At 44.2% G+C, this 14,031-nt stretch overlaps 1 protein-coding gene across 2 annotated transcripts in view; it reads left to right on the top strand.

Annotated features, from left to right (window-relative positions):
* Nucleotides 1-14,031, top strand: part of tbc1d4 (TBC1 domain family, member 4) — a 139,054-nt gene that overhangs the window by 80,506 nt on the left and 44,517 nt on the right. Inside the window, exon 12 of one of the 2 annotated variants that reach the window (XM_035773109.2) lies at nt 2,149-2,425. In XM_035773109.2, coding sequence (XP_035629002.1) covers nt 2,149-2,425 — 277 coding nt within the window. The remainder of the gene's footprint in view (nt 1-2,148; nt 2,426-14,031) is intronic. The other variant, XM_035773108.1, reaches the window with a different exon arrangement.

The following is a 14,031-nucleotide window of genomic DNA, read 5'->3' as shown; positions in this document are numbered from 1 at the left end:
GGCACAGGAGCATCAAACTGAATGGAGTTATTTAATAACGATAAACGAGACATAACTCCAAACATTAAATGTAACAATAAACAAAGGGGTACGAGGACCCGTCGCGCACCAATACAAACAACACAACACTGAATAACAAACTATCTCTGACAAAGACATGAGGGGAAACAGAGGGTTAAATACACAACAGGTAATGAATGGGATTGAAACCAGGTGTGTAGGAAGACAAGACAAAACCAATGGAAAATGAAAAATGGATCAATGATGGCTAGAAGACCGGTGACGTCGACCTCCGAGCACCGCCCAAACAAGGAGAGGCTTCGACTTCGGTAGGAGTCGTGACATATACAAATCTAAACAAGGTTTGAAATTATAATGTTTTAGTCAAATGTTATATCTGTTTGTGTTACTTGCGTTCAATTTGCAATCTACAAATGATTTGTAATTATGTTCTGGCCCCCTGACCATCCACTCAAGAAAAAATTGGCCCGCTACTGAATCTAGATGGTGATCCCTACTTTAAATCATAGTAGGACCACACACACAAACATATGAGTCCTCACATGCCCCAGAAGTGTGAGTGAGTTTGCTTTCTCCTGTAAAAACATCACGAGATGTACATCACAAGCACCTACAACTAGTATGCAAAGTTACCACCTTCGCTCACAGTTCACAACAACCTAGAACATAGAAATATAGTATTACTCAACAACAATACCTCCCCTCCCCCGATCTACCAGTCTTTCATTCATTATCCGGTCATATAAAAAATGTTATAAAAATATTGTTACTCAGCACACGTGTCAACACCTCTACAAAATCAAGGACGGTGTCAGATGTGTTCTATTCACCTTAGTTGCCTTTTCCCACAGCTGACTGTGACTGGGTGCGCATGTATGTTCGTGCGTGTTTGTCTCTGGGAGTCTGTGTACATGTGTGTTCGTGCGTGTTTGTCTCTGGGAGTCTGTGTGGACATGTGTGTTCGTGCGTGTTTGTCTCTGGGAGTCTGTGTGTACATGTGTGTGCATGCATGTTTGTGTGGGTCCATGTTTTTGCCTATCTTTGTGTCTGTGTATGTTTCTGTGTGGTGTGTTACCCCCTGGCCTCGGGACCTGTGTTTTGAGCTGAGTGAGGCCTCTACTATGATCTGAGGGCGGTCTCCGGACACAGAGGCCAGGGTAGGAAACAGAGACGGGATGTGTCCTGCTCTGTGTCTGCTGAGCAATGCCTCAATACTTCCTTTACACTTCCTTGTAAACAGGCCCTCCAACACTGGAACTAGAGGGGCCTATACTAGCCTCTTCACAATGTGAAACGGGCCTAGTCCCAAACCAAACAAAAGTACCTCTGAGTCATATCCCAATGCCCTTTGTTGGTCTGTGGCAGCGCTGAATGGACTGACTATGTTTGAGGAACATAGGAATAATTCCAACCTCTACGCAAGCTATGTGGAGTACCAGCATTGATTTAACCTTTATTTAAGCAGGGGAGATCAATTGAGGCCAGGTATCTTTTTCAAGGTAGCCCTGCATTTTTCTTACATGTCAGATGTGTGAGAGGGAGTCGGCGACGGCGTAAGGGTAGGGATGGAGGGTTTAGTTTGGAACGGAGCTGTGTAGGGCCTTCCCTCCTGTAGTGTGATGCAGTGAGTCACAGGGTGCAGCTTATTAGAGTACAATAGATGAGTGGAGCAGCATGGGGAGGCACAGAGGCATCGGGGAATAGGACTAAGAGAGTTGGAGTGTGTGGAGTTGTACCGTATTGAGTGAGTGAGGACACTTGCTAGTAGTCGGTAAGTGAAGACCTGTTGGCTTTGGAATTGAGTGTGGAAGTTGTATTGCTAGTAATTGCTTAAGTATTTTAGTTTTCGGAATCAGATTAGATTTTATGCAGAATTTGTTATGTATCATAGCAGAAAGTTTTGAATTCTACCTGTGTTTGATTTCTATCCTAGAGTTTCAACTTTTGTGTACCTCAATGCATTCTCCAGAGTCTAGAGTCCACCTCATGCAACACTATTCTGGTCTCAGATCTGTTTGTGCTGTATAGCCAACTCCTGCATGCCAAATACAAAATCTATATATATATAAGAAGGTATGGGGTCAGGAAGTGTATTAATGGTCTCCGATGTACATTGCAAGTCATCATTCTCTACATATTCCTCATCTTCATCACTCTGTTCCCTCCAGGCGGACGACTCTCCCGGCGACTCCCCACCAGGCACGCCCCCTGGTTTCCCTGACGACGACCCAGATGCCCTCCAGTTCCGGCGACGTGCCCACACCTTCAGCCACCTGCCCGTGAAGAAGCGCATCTCGTTCAACGACGCGTCCACCCAGGGAGTCCAACAGGGGGGCACTGGTACCCACAGCAAGGCTCTGCTCCGTAGGCAGCAGTCTGTCAACCCCGAACTACTGCAGAGCAGGTAAACAAACAAACAAAGGCCATGACACCAAGCCACACACTTCACTTCCTGTTATCCTTATGTCACTTCCTTCCCACGTGACTAGAATGAGATAAAGATGGACCTAATGGACCCTGGCCCCAATAGTTTGGTTCTATCCATTTACACTGCCTTCAGAAAGTGTTCACACCCCTTATTCCACATGTTACAGCCTGAATTCCAAACTGATTAAATGTCTTCTCTATCTACACACAATAATGACAGGTTTTTAGAAATGTTTGCAAATTTATTGAAGATGACATATCAAATTTACATAAATATTCACATCCCTGAGTCAATACTTTGTAGAAGCACCTTTGGCGACGATTACAGTTTTGAGTTGTTTTCGGTATGTCTGTATCAGCTTTGCACATCTGTATTTGGGGATTTTCTTAGATTTTCCCTGCAGAGTTTCTCAAGCTCTGATACGTTAGATGGGGAGCGGCAGTGAACTGCAATCATCAAGTCACAGATTTTCAATGGGATTCAAGTCTGGGCTTTGGCTCAGCCACTCAAGGACTTTAATTAACATTGTTCTGAAGCCATTCCGGGTTTGTTTGGCTGTATGTTCGCGGCCATTGTCCTGTTGGAACGTAAATCTTCACCCCAGTCTAAGGTCGGTTGTACTCTGAAGCAGGTTCTCATCAAGGATTGGCCTGTATTTGGCTCCAGTCATTGTTTCCTCTGTCCTTACCAGTCTCTCAGTCCCTGCTGCTGAAAAGCATCCCCATAGCAGGACGCTGCCACCACCATGCTTCACGCTAGGGATGAGCTGTTCCTGGTTTTTCTCCATCTGATCACAGAATTGTTTTTCCTAATACTCTGTCTTTCACGTGCCTTTTTTCAGACTACACGCATACTGCCATGTGCCTTTTTCTCAGGAGTGGATTCTGTCTGGCCACTGTCCCATAAAGCCCAGATTGGTGAAGTGCTGTAGAGACAGTTGTCCTTCTGGCAGGTTCTACCATCTCAGCCAAGGAACTATGTAGTTCTGTCAGAGTGGTCATTGGGTTCTTGGTGTCCTCCCTCACCAAGGTCCTTCTTGCCTGGTTGATATGTTTGGTTGGACGGCCAACTCTAGGTCTGGGTAGTTCCATATATTTTTCAATTTCCCAATGATGGAGACCACATACCCTTCCCCAGATATATGCCTCATCACAATTCTATCTCGGAGATCTACCGACTTCATGGTATAGTTTCTGCTCTGACATGCACTGTCAAATCTAATCAAATTTATTTATATCGCCCTTCGTACATCAGCTGATATCTCAAAGTGCTGTACAGAAAACCAGCCTAAAACCCCAAACAGCAAGCAATGCAGGTGTTGAAGCACGTTGGCTAGGAAAAACTCCCTAGATTGGCCAAAACCTAGAAAGAAACCTAGAGAGGAACCAGGCTATGAGGGGTGGCCAGTCCTCTTCTGGCTGTGCCGGGTGGAGATTATAACAGAACATGGCCAAGATGTTCAAATGTTCATAAATGACCAGCATGGTCAAATAATAGGTCTGGGACAGGTAGCACGTCCGGTGAACAGGTCAGGATTCCATAGCAGCAGGCAGAAAAGTTGGAGCAGCAGCACGGCTAGGTGGACTGGGGACAGCACTGTCAACTGTGGACCTTATAAAGACAGGTGTGTTCCTTTCTAAATCATCCAAACAATTGAATTTGCCACAGGTGGACTCCCATCAAGTTGTAGTGACATCTCAAGGATGATCAAGGGACGTTGGATGCACCTAAGCTGTGTTTGGAGTGTCAGCAAAGGGGTGTGAATACTTATGTAAATCTGATTTCTGTATTTCATTTTCAATAAATCCCCTCCCTCACTTTGTCATTATGGGGTATTCCATGTAGATGGGTAAGAAAAAATATATATGTTTTTACTTTGTCATTATGGGATATTCCGTGTAGATGGTTAAGGAAAAATATATATGATTTCACTTTGTCATTATGGGGTATTCCATGTAGATGGGTAAGAAAAATATACATATATGTATGTGTTTTCACTTTGTCATTATGGGGTATTCCATGTAGATTGGTAAGAAAAATATACATATATACAGTGGGGCAAAAAAGTATTTAGTCAGCCACCAATTGTGCAAGTTCTCCCACTTAAAAAGATGAGAGGCCTATAATTGTCATCATAGGTACACATCAACTATGACAGACAAAATGAGAAAGAAACAGACAATCACATTGTAGGATTTTTAATTAATTAATTTGCAAATTATGGTGGAAAATAAGTATTTGGTCAATAACAAAAGTTTATCTCAATACTTTGTTATATACCCTTTGTTGGCAATGACAGAGGTCAAACGTTTTCTGTAAGTCTTCATAAGGTTTCCACACACTGTTGCTGGTATTTTGGACCATTCCTCCATGCAGATCTCCTCTAGAGCAGTGATGTTTTGGGGCTGTTGCTGGGCAACACGGGACTTTCAACTCCCTCCAAAGATTTTCTATGTGGTTGAGATCTGGAGACTGGCTAGGCCACTCCAGGACCTTGAAATGCTTCTTACGAAGCCACTCCTTCATTGCCCGGGCGGTGTGTTTGGGATCATTGTCATGCTGAAAGACCCAGCCACGTTTCATCTTCAATGCCCTTGCTGATGGAAGGAGGTTTTCACTCAAAATCTCACGATACATGGCCCCATTCATTCTTTCCTTTACACGGACCAGTCGTCCTGGTCCCTTTGCAGAAAAACAGCCATTATGGGGTATTCCATGTAGATGGTAAGAAAAAAAAAGTGCATCAATTTTGAATTCTGGCAATAACACAACAAAATTTGGGAAATTCCAGGGGCATGAATACTTTCTGAAGGCAATTTAGCACCGTGCACAGACGTAGAAATTGAATGACTATTCTGTTTGTTCTATTTCTATGTGTGTAGATGCAGATCTTCTTCTGAAGCTTCTCTCATTCTAGCCTGGTGATTTGCCCTTTTGTGTATAGACAGCATCTTGTGATGAGGAAACATGCTTTATTTGTGATGTAAATAAGATTGGCATAGGGCCTTTTATAAAATAGCACCTCATATTGTACTTGAATGTGGAACGTGTTCTTTAGAGGCTAATGCTAGCAATGACACATTGACAGCTACTGTTATTGAAATATTGATGGAAAGTTTTGTTTTTAAGCTGGAATTCGTAATGGTGAAACTGACACATCCATTTTACAACAGCAAGGAAGTTACTTTAAACAACTAACACAGTTTTTTCCCTCGGATTTCATTGCACACGTGATAGAACAGCAGAGTATTTACTGTAAAAAAAGATCTATGTTTACAGGATGCTGGATGCTTCTCTCCTACATTGCATCTATAAAACAATAACGAATGTGCTGGCGTGAACAGTGGCACTGTTCTCCTTATGTGGATTTCAGCTTTAAGACGCTAAAACTAACTGTCATGGAAAGTCCACACTAATGAGTACGTCACTAACTGACAAATCATTTATGCGCCCATCATCTGTTCTACATTAACAATGTCATCTATTTTACATTCTTCAATTTCCCACCATAACAGATTTGATTCCCTTTAAAACGAGTCAATCCGGTCTAGTTTCTGCTGATGAACATTATTTTCACAACACAAAAAGAACACAACCAACAGAACAGACCCTACAGACACAGTCAACATCATAATGTCACCAGCCCATGGCATGACTCTTCTTTTTTTTTAATGAACATTTATTTTGCAGACCACATTTATTCCACAATAACCTTGGTTTCTTTATTTTGAACACTATCCCAGCCCCGTGCCCACCTCGAGAACGCGCAGCGTGTCGGAGAGCGAGTCCAACTTCAGTCTCTCCTCCTCCTTCTCCGCTCCCACTTTCCTGAAAAGCTTTTACCAGGGCTCCTTCGGGTCCATGGGGTCTTTGGCCGACACCAGGACCGTCTGGAGGTGAGAGGGGGTGCATGCTCGCCCCCCTGCTTTGACCACACCTGAATTACCGGCCAGGGATGGCAGAGAAAATGGGAGGAGGGGTTGGTTGGGGGCATGTTTTGTCGGTGGGATGGCAGCAGCAGTTATTCGTTGCGTCCACCTAAATATTTTAACACGTGGCTTTTCGTCCCTGCCTATATCTACAATGCCTTCAGAAAGTAGTCACACACCTTGAACTTTTCCACATTTTGTGGTTTGTTTTTGTAGTATTTTGTATTTTTATTAACCCATCCAACACTCCCCCTCCCCCCTCCCTTCAGAGGACACATCTTGTTTTTGTTTTTACAGATTTTCTGATACATACGTTATACAATACCTGTCAATAGTTTGGACACACCTACTCATTCAAGGGTTTTTCTTTATTTTTACTATTTTCTACATTGTAGAATAATAGTGAAGACATCAAAACTATGAAATAACACATATGTAATCATGTAGCAACCAAAATAGTGTTAAACAAATCAAAATATATTTATCTCATTCTATTTAGATTGTTCAAAGACTACCGCTTGAAGCTGGTTGAGAGATTGGCAAGAGTGTGCAAAGCTGTCATCAAGGCAAAGGGTGGATACTTTGAAGAATCTAAAATCTAAAATCTATTCAACGTTCAAAACGTATGTAAAACATCACAGCACAATTTAAGAATATATGGCACATGGAAACCAAACAAGGGTGGTCTATGGTGATACAGTAGGTGGGATGTGCTTAGAGTGGCTGAAGGTTGGGATTAAAGAGTTTATGTTCAGTAATGTATTATTGTTACAGTTGAAGTCGGATCTACTTTGTGCATGATACAAGTCATTTTTCCAACAACTGTTTACAGACAGATTATTTCATTTATAGTTCAGTGGGTCAGACGTTTACATACTGTCACGTCTTGGTCTTAGTGTTTTGTGTTTTCGTTGATTGTTTGGTCAGGCCAGGGTGTGACATGGGTTTGTTTTTGTGGTATTTCGTATTGGGGTTTTGTGTTATTGGGATTACGGCTGAGTAGGGGTGTTGCATAGGCTTGGCTCCGGCGGTTCTCAATCAGAGTCAGGTGACTGTTCTGATTGGGAACCGTATTTAGTAGCCGGGGTTCACTGTGTATTGATTGTTCCTGTCTCTGTGTAGTGTTCACCAGATAGGCTGTAATTAGATTTCAGTAGAAGTTATTTCATGTATCACGATTGTTTCATTAAAGACATGAGTAACCACCACGTGCATTTTTGGTCCGACTCTCTTTCTACAAACGAAGACGTTCACCCACCTCACACGGACCAGGCGTGGTAACAGGCAGCGACAGCATGAGCAGCGAACGGAGGCACTTGGTCTGAGAGCGCTGTTTACGTTATGTTTCCAGTAGGTGGGCGGTCGACCCACGGTGCCGGAGCCCGCCTGGGATTCGCTGGAGCAGTGCGAAGAGGGCTATAGGAGAATGGAGTCGAAGAGAAAGACACCAGCGCAGAAAGAAACCCAAAGTCACCACCAAATATTTATTGGGGGAGGGCTCAGGAAAGGTAGCAGAGTCTCAGAGAGCTCTCCTGTTGCGCCTGATCAAAGGACTTCTGGACTTGGGAGGACCGGAAAGGACCCTGGGCTCAGCCTGGAGAATATCGCCGTCCCACTGGAGGCCGGAGGCGCTGGTATGAGAAGGCAGCACGGCGACGCGGATGGAAGCCCGAAAAGCAGCCCCAAAGGCAGGGAGTATGGCCAACTCCCTGTGCTTACCGGGGGCTAGAGAGACCGGGCAGGCACCGTGTTATGCTATGGAGCGCACGGTGTTTCCAGTGCAGGTGTGCGGTTCATGCCAGCCCTTCTGGCCGGGCTAGAGTGGGCATCGAGCCAGGTAAGGTTGGGCAGGTTCGGTGCTCAGCTCCAGTGCGCCTGCACGGTCCGGTCTATCCAGAGCCACCTCCACACACCAGTCCTCCGGTAGCAGCCGCAGGCTTCTGTGCGTGTCCTCGCTCCAGTATCACCAGTGCCAGCACCACGCATCAGGCCTACAGTGCGCCTCGCCTCTCCTGTGCTTTCGGAGTCTCCTGTCTGTTCAGCGCTATCAGAGCCTTCCTTCCCTCCTGCGCTGTCGGAGTCTCCCGCCTGTTCAGCTCTATCAGAGCCTTCCTCCTCTACAGCGCTGCCGGAGCCTCCTGCCTGTTCGGAGCAGCCTGAGCTGTCAGTCTGCATGAAGCAGCCTGAGCTGTCAGTCTGCATGAAGCAGCCTGAGCTGTCAGTCTGCATGAAGCAGCCAGAGCTGTCAGTCTGCATGAAGCAGCCAGAGCTGTCAGTCTGCATGAAGCAGCCAGAGCTGTCAGTCTGCATGAAGCAGCCAGAGCTGTCAGTCTCCAAAGAGCTGTCAGTCTGCAAAGAGCTGCCAGTCTGCAAGGAGCTGTCAGTCTGCAAGGAGCTGTCAGTCTGCAGGGTGCTGTCAGCCTGTATGGAGCAGTCAGAGCTGTCAGTCTGTATGAAGCAGCCAGAGCTGTCAGTCGGTATGAAGCAGCCAGAGCTGTCTGTCCGCAAAGAGCTGCCAGTCTGCATAGAGCAGCTAGATTCGCCAGTCAGCCATGATCTTCTAGATCTGCCAGTCCACCAGATTCTTCCAGATCTGCCAGTCAACCAGTCTCTTCCAGATCTGCCAGTCTGCATAGAGCAGCTAGATCCGCCAGTCAGCCATGGTCTTCTCGATCTGCCAGTCAACCAGATTCTTCCAGATCTGCTAGTCAACCAGAATCTTCCAGATCTGCTGGTCAACCAGAATCTTCCAGATCCGCCAGCCAGCCAGGATCTACCGGAGCCTACTACCTGCCTGAGCTTCATCTCAGTACTGGGCTTCCTCTCAGTACTGGGCTTTCTCTCAGTACTGGGCTTCCCTCAGTCCCGGCTGCCCTCAATCCCGGGCTGCCCCTCAATCCCGGGCTGCCCCTCAATCCCGAGCTGCCCCTCAATCCCGAGATTCTCCTCAATCCCGAGCTTCCCCTCAATCCCGAGCTTCCCCTCAGTCCCGAGCTGCCCCTCACTTCAGTGGGGTTCTGGGTGAGGACTATTAGGCCATGGTCGGCGGCGAGGGTGGATTATCCCGGGACGCGAAGGGGAGGAACTATGACTTTAATGAAGTGGGGTCCACGTCCCGAGCCGGAACCGCCACCATGGACAGACGCCCACCCGGACCCTCCCTATGGTTTTGAGGTGCGTCCGGGAGTCCGCACCTTAGGGGGGGGGGGGGTTCTGTCACGCCTTGGTCTTAGTGTTTTGTGTTTTCGTTGATTGTTTGGCCAGGCCAGGGTGTGACATGGGTTTGTTTTTGTGGTATTTCGTATTGGGGTTTTGTGTTATTGGGATTGCGGCTGAGTAGGGGTGTTGCATAGGCTTGGCTGCCTGAGGCGGTTCTCAATCAGAGTCAGGTGATTCTCGTTGTCTCTGATTGGGAACCGTATTTGGTAGCCGACATGAGTAACCACCACGCTGCATTTCGGTCCGACTCTCTTTCTACAAACGAAGAACGCCGTTACACATACACTAAGTTGACTGTGCCTTTAAACAGCTTGGAAAATTCCATAAAATTATGTCATGATGCCATAACAATGGCCATAATGACCATCGTTATGTTTGGAGGAAAAAGGGGGAGGCTTGCGGGCCGAAGAACACCTTCCCAACCAAGAAGCACGGGGGTGGCAGCATCATTTTGTGGGTGTGCTTTGCTGCAGGAGGGACTGGTGAACTTCACAAAATAGATGGCATCATGAGGCAGGAAAATTATGTGGATATATTGAAGTAACATCTCAAGACAACAGTGAGGAAGTTAAAGCTTGGTCACAAATGGGTCTTCCAAATGGACAATGACCCCAAGCATACTTCCAAAGTTGTGGAAAAATGGCTTAAGGATTTCAAAGTCAAGGTACTGGAGTGGCTATCACAAAGCCCTGAACTCAATCCTATAGAAAATTTGTGGGCAGAACTGAACAAGCGTGTGCGAGCAAGGAGGCCTACAAACCTGACTCAGTTACACCAGCTCTGTCAGGAGGAATGGGCCAACATTCACCCAACTTATTGTGGGACGCTTGTGGAAAACTAACCGAAACAGTTGACCCAAGTTAAACAATTTAAACGCAATGCTACCAAATACTAATTGAGTGTATGTAAACTTCTGACCCACTGGGAATGGGATGAAATAAATAAAAGCTGAAATAAATCATTCTCTCTACTATTAATCTGACATTTCACATTCTTAAAATAAAGTGGTGATCCTAACTGACCTAAGACAGTGAATTTTTACTAGGATTAAAGGTCAGGAATTGTGAAAAACTGAGTTTAAATGTATTTGGCTAAGGTGTACTTCAACTGTACGTAATATAGTCGAATGTTATATACGGTATGTATGTAGCTATGTAATACAGTAGGATGTTATGAACCGACACTGAATCGTAGGAGCTAACTACTAGCTATGTAGAAGTTGGATGGAAGAACGCCCAGTGCTGCTTACCTGAGATGCCATCATCACACAGTAATTGTGCATGACTTCAAATGAAACAAATCAGGGAGCAGGTTTCGAACTCTCAACCTTCTTGCCCGAAGTCCAGTGCGCTATCGACTATGAATCAAAAGCATGCTGAAGCCGCAGAGTCGATAGAGTGCAACCTTGGGGTAGCTTGGTACTCAATGTAATAAAGTAATAACTTTTCAAATAAGTTACCGTACACGTTATGTTAGCTGACAATTTGTTAGCCACGCAGTCCTTACGAACCACATAGCATATCATTACAGCAGTAGGTACCGGCATGTTAGCTAGCTACCTAACATTAGTAGTTATACATCAAACTTTATATTAACTAAAGGCTAATTAACTACCCAACCTTAATTAACTCCATAATTCCCGTCATTCTTAGATTAGCTAAATAGAATAGTCGTTGTGTGTACTCAATGGACATTCGGGTACATTCGTAAATTCGCTCTGGCTATCTACACCGATTTCAGAGCCCTCTCGTCTGAGTGTGCTGGAGTGGAGAATAATGAATTTATGTTCGCTCAACACCTGTTGAATATGGACAGTAAACGTTGGCAAAAAAGCGCAATTAAATTGTTTCCAGCAGCACAGTTAGTCACCAGCCCTCTGGATAACATAAACTGCATAACCAGCTGTGCTAGGGCGAGTAAAATGGTCAGAGTGGTCTCATTTGTGTCTGGAAGTAGCTAGGAAGCTAACCAAGGTTAGCTTGGGTGCTTGACTGCTGTTGTAAGGCCAGAATGCTCAAATCAACAGTACCCCTTGGTCCGAATGTCCAGTGTACGCTCCGAGAGCGAAACGGACTGAATTTGCCCAGAGGGTTATTCATTTTTAATGGAATAGAAACACCATAATATTAATTAAGCAAGTACGAGTCAAACGTTTGGACACACCTACTCATTCCAGGATTTATCTATATTTTTGCTATTTTTTACATTGTAGAATAATAGTGAAGACATCACAACTATGAAATAACACATGGAATCATTTAAGAACAAATTCTTATTTACAAGGACAGTCTACTCCTTCCTCCCCGTTGGGGAATTGAACCCCAGTCTCTCCCACTGCCTGCAATATGGAAGACTATCAAATGCTATCAAAAACATTGCTTAAAGAAAGAAATAAGCAAACATGTTTGGTGTTCGCCAAAAGGCATGTGGGAAACTCCCCAAACATATGGAAGAAGGCACTCTGGCCAGATGAGACTAAAATTGGGGGTTTTGCCCATCAAGGAAAATGCTATGTTTGGCGCAAATCCAACACCTCTCATCACCCTAAGAACACCAGCATTATGCTGTGGGGATGTTCTTCATCGGCAGGGACTGGGAAACTGGTCAGAATTGAAGGAATGATGGATGGCTAAATACAGGGATATTTTTTAGGGAAACCTGTTTGTCTTCTAGAGATTTGAGACTGGGACGGAGGTTCACCTTCCAGCAGGACAATGGCCCTAAGCATACTGCTAAATCAACAATCAAAGGATTAAAGGGGAAACATTTGAATGTCTTGGTGTATTACCTTTTCAATGCCCAGACCTCAATCCAATTGAGAATCTGTGGTATGACTTAAAGATTGCTGTACACCAGCAGAACCCATCCAACTTGAAGGAGCTGGAGCAGTTTTGCTTGAATTTTCTTTTTAAATCCCAGTAGCTAGATGTGCCAAGCTTACAGAGACATACCCCAAGAGACTTGCAGCTGTAATTGCTGCAAAAGGTGGCTCTACAAAGTATTGAATTTGGGGCGGTCAATAGTTATGCACGCTCAGGTTTTCAGTTTTGTCTTATTTCTTGTTTGTTTCTCAATAAAACATATTTTGCATCTTCAAAGTGGTAGGCATGTTGTGTAAATCAAGTGATGCAACCCCCCCCCAAATCCATTTTAATTCCAATTTGTAAGACAACAAAATAGGAAAAATGCCGAGGGGGTGAATACTTTCGTAAGCCACTGTATTCAACCCCTTTGTTATGACGAGCCTAAATCATTTCAGGGGTAAAAATGTGTTTAACAAGTCACATAATAAATTACATGGATTCACTCTGTGTGCAATAATAGTATTTAACATGATTTTTTTAATGACTACCTCATCTTTGTACCCCTATCTGTCCCTCAGTGGAGCATTGATTTTCTAACACAGATTCAACCACAAAGACCAGAGAGAGGTAGTCATTGGTAGATGTGTTAACTTTACATTTTGGATGGTCTATCAATATACCCAATGATACAGGTGCCCTTAACTCAGTTGCTGGAGAGGAAGGAAACTGCTCAGCAATTTCACCATGAGGACAATGGTGACTTTAAAACAATTACTGAGTTTAATGGCTGTGATAGGAGAACACTGAGGATGGATCAACAACACTGTCATTTCTCCACAATACCAACCTAAGTTACAGAGTGAACAAAAGAAAGCCTGTACAGAATAAAAAATATTCCAGAACATGCATCCTGTTTGCAATGCACTGAAGTAAAACTGCAAAATATGTGTCAAAGAAATTAACTTTATATCCTGAATGTTATGTTTTGGGCAAATCCAACACAACACATTACTAAGTACCACTCCTCATATTTTCAAGCATGGTGGTGGCTGCATCATGTTATGGGTAATGTAAGCTTGTCATTGGCAAGGGAGCTTTTTTAGGTTAAAATTAAACTAAATGGTGCTCAGCACAGGCTAAATCCTAGGGGATAACCTGGTTGTCTGCTTTCCACCAGACACTGGGAGATGAATTCACCTTTCAGTAGGACAATAACCTAGAACACAAGGCCAAATATACACTGGAATTGCTTACGAAGAAGACAATGAATGTTATCTGCTAGAGAATCTATTGCTTGAAAATGGTTGTCTAGCAATGATCAACAACCAATTTTCACAGAGCTTGGATTTTTTTTTAAGAATAACGGGCAAATATTGTACATTCCAGGTGATTCTAACATGTATTGACTCAGTGGTGTGAATACTTATGTAAATGAGATGTCTGTATTTCATTTAGAATACATTTGCAATGATTTCTAAAAACTTTTTCACTTTCTCATAATAGGGTATTGTGTATAGATGGGTGAGAAAATAATATATTTGATCCATTTTGAATTCAGGCTATAACACAACCAAATGTGGAATAAGGGGTATGAATACCTTCTGTAAGCATTGTACTTTCATCTTTCACC

This window comes from Oncorhynchus keta, chromosome 7 (genome assembly GCF_023373465.1).
Source record: "Oncorhynchus keta strain PuntledgeMale-10-30-2019 chromosome 7, Oket_V2, whole genome shotgun sequence".
NCBI lineage: Eukaryota > Metazoa > Chordata > Actinopteri > Salmoniformes > Salmonidae > Oncorhynchus > Oncorhynchus keta.
This window is presented reverse-complemented; position numbering and strand designations above follow the sequence as displayed.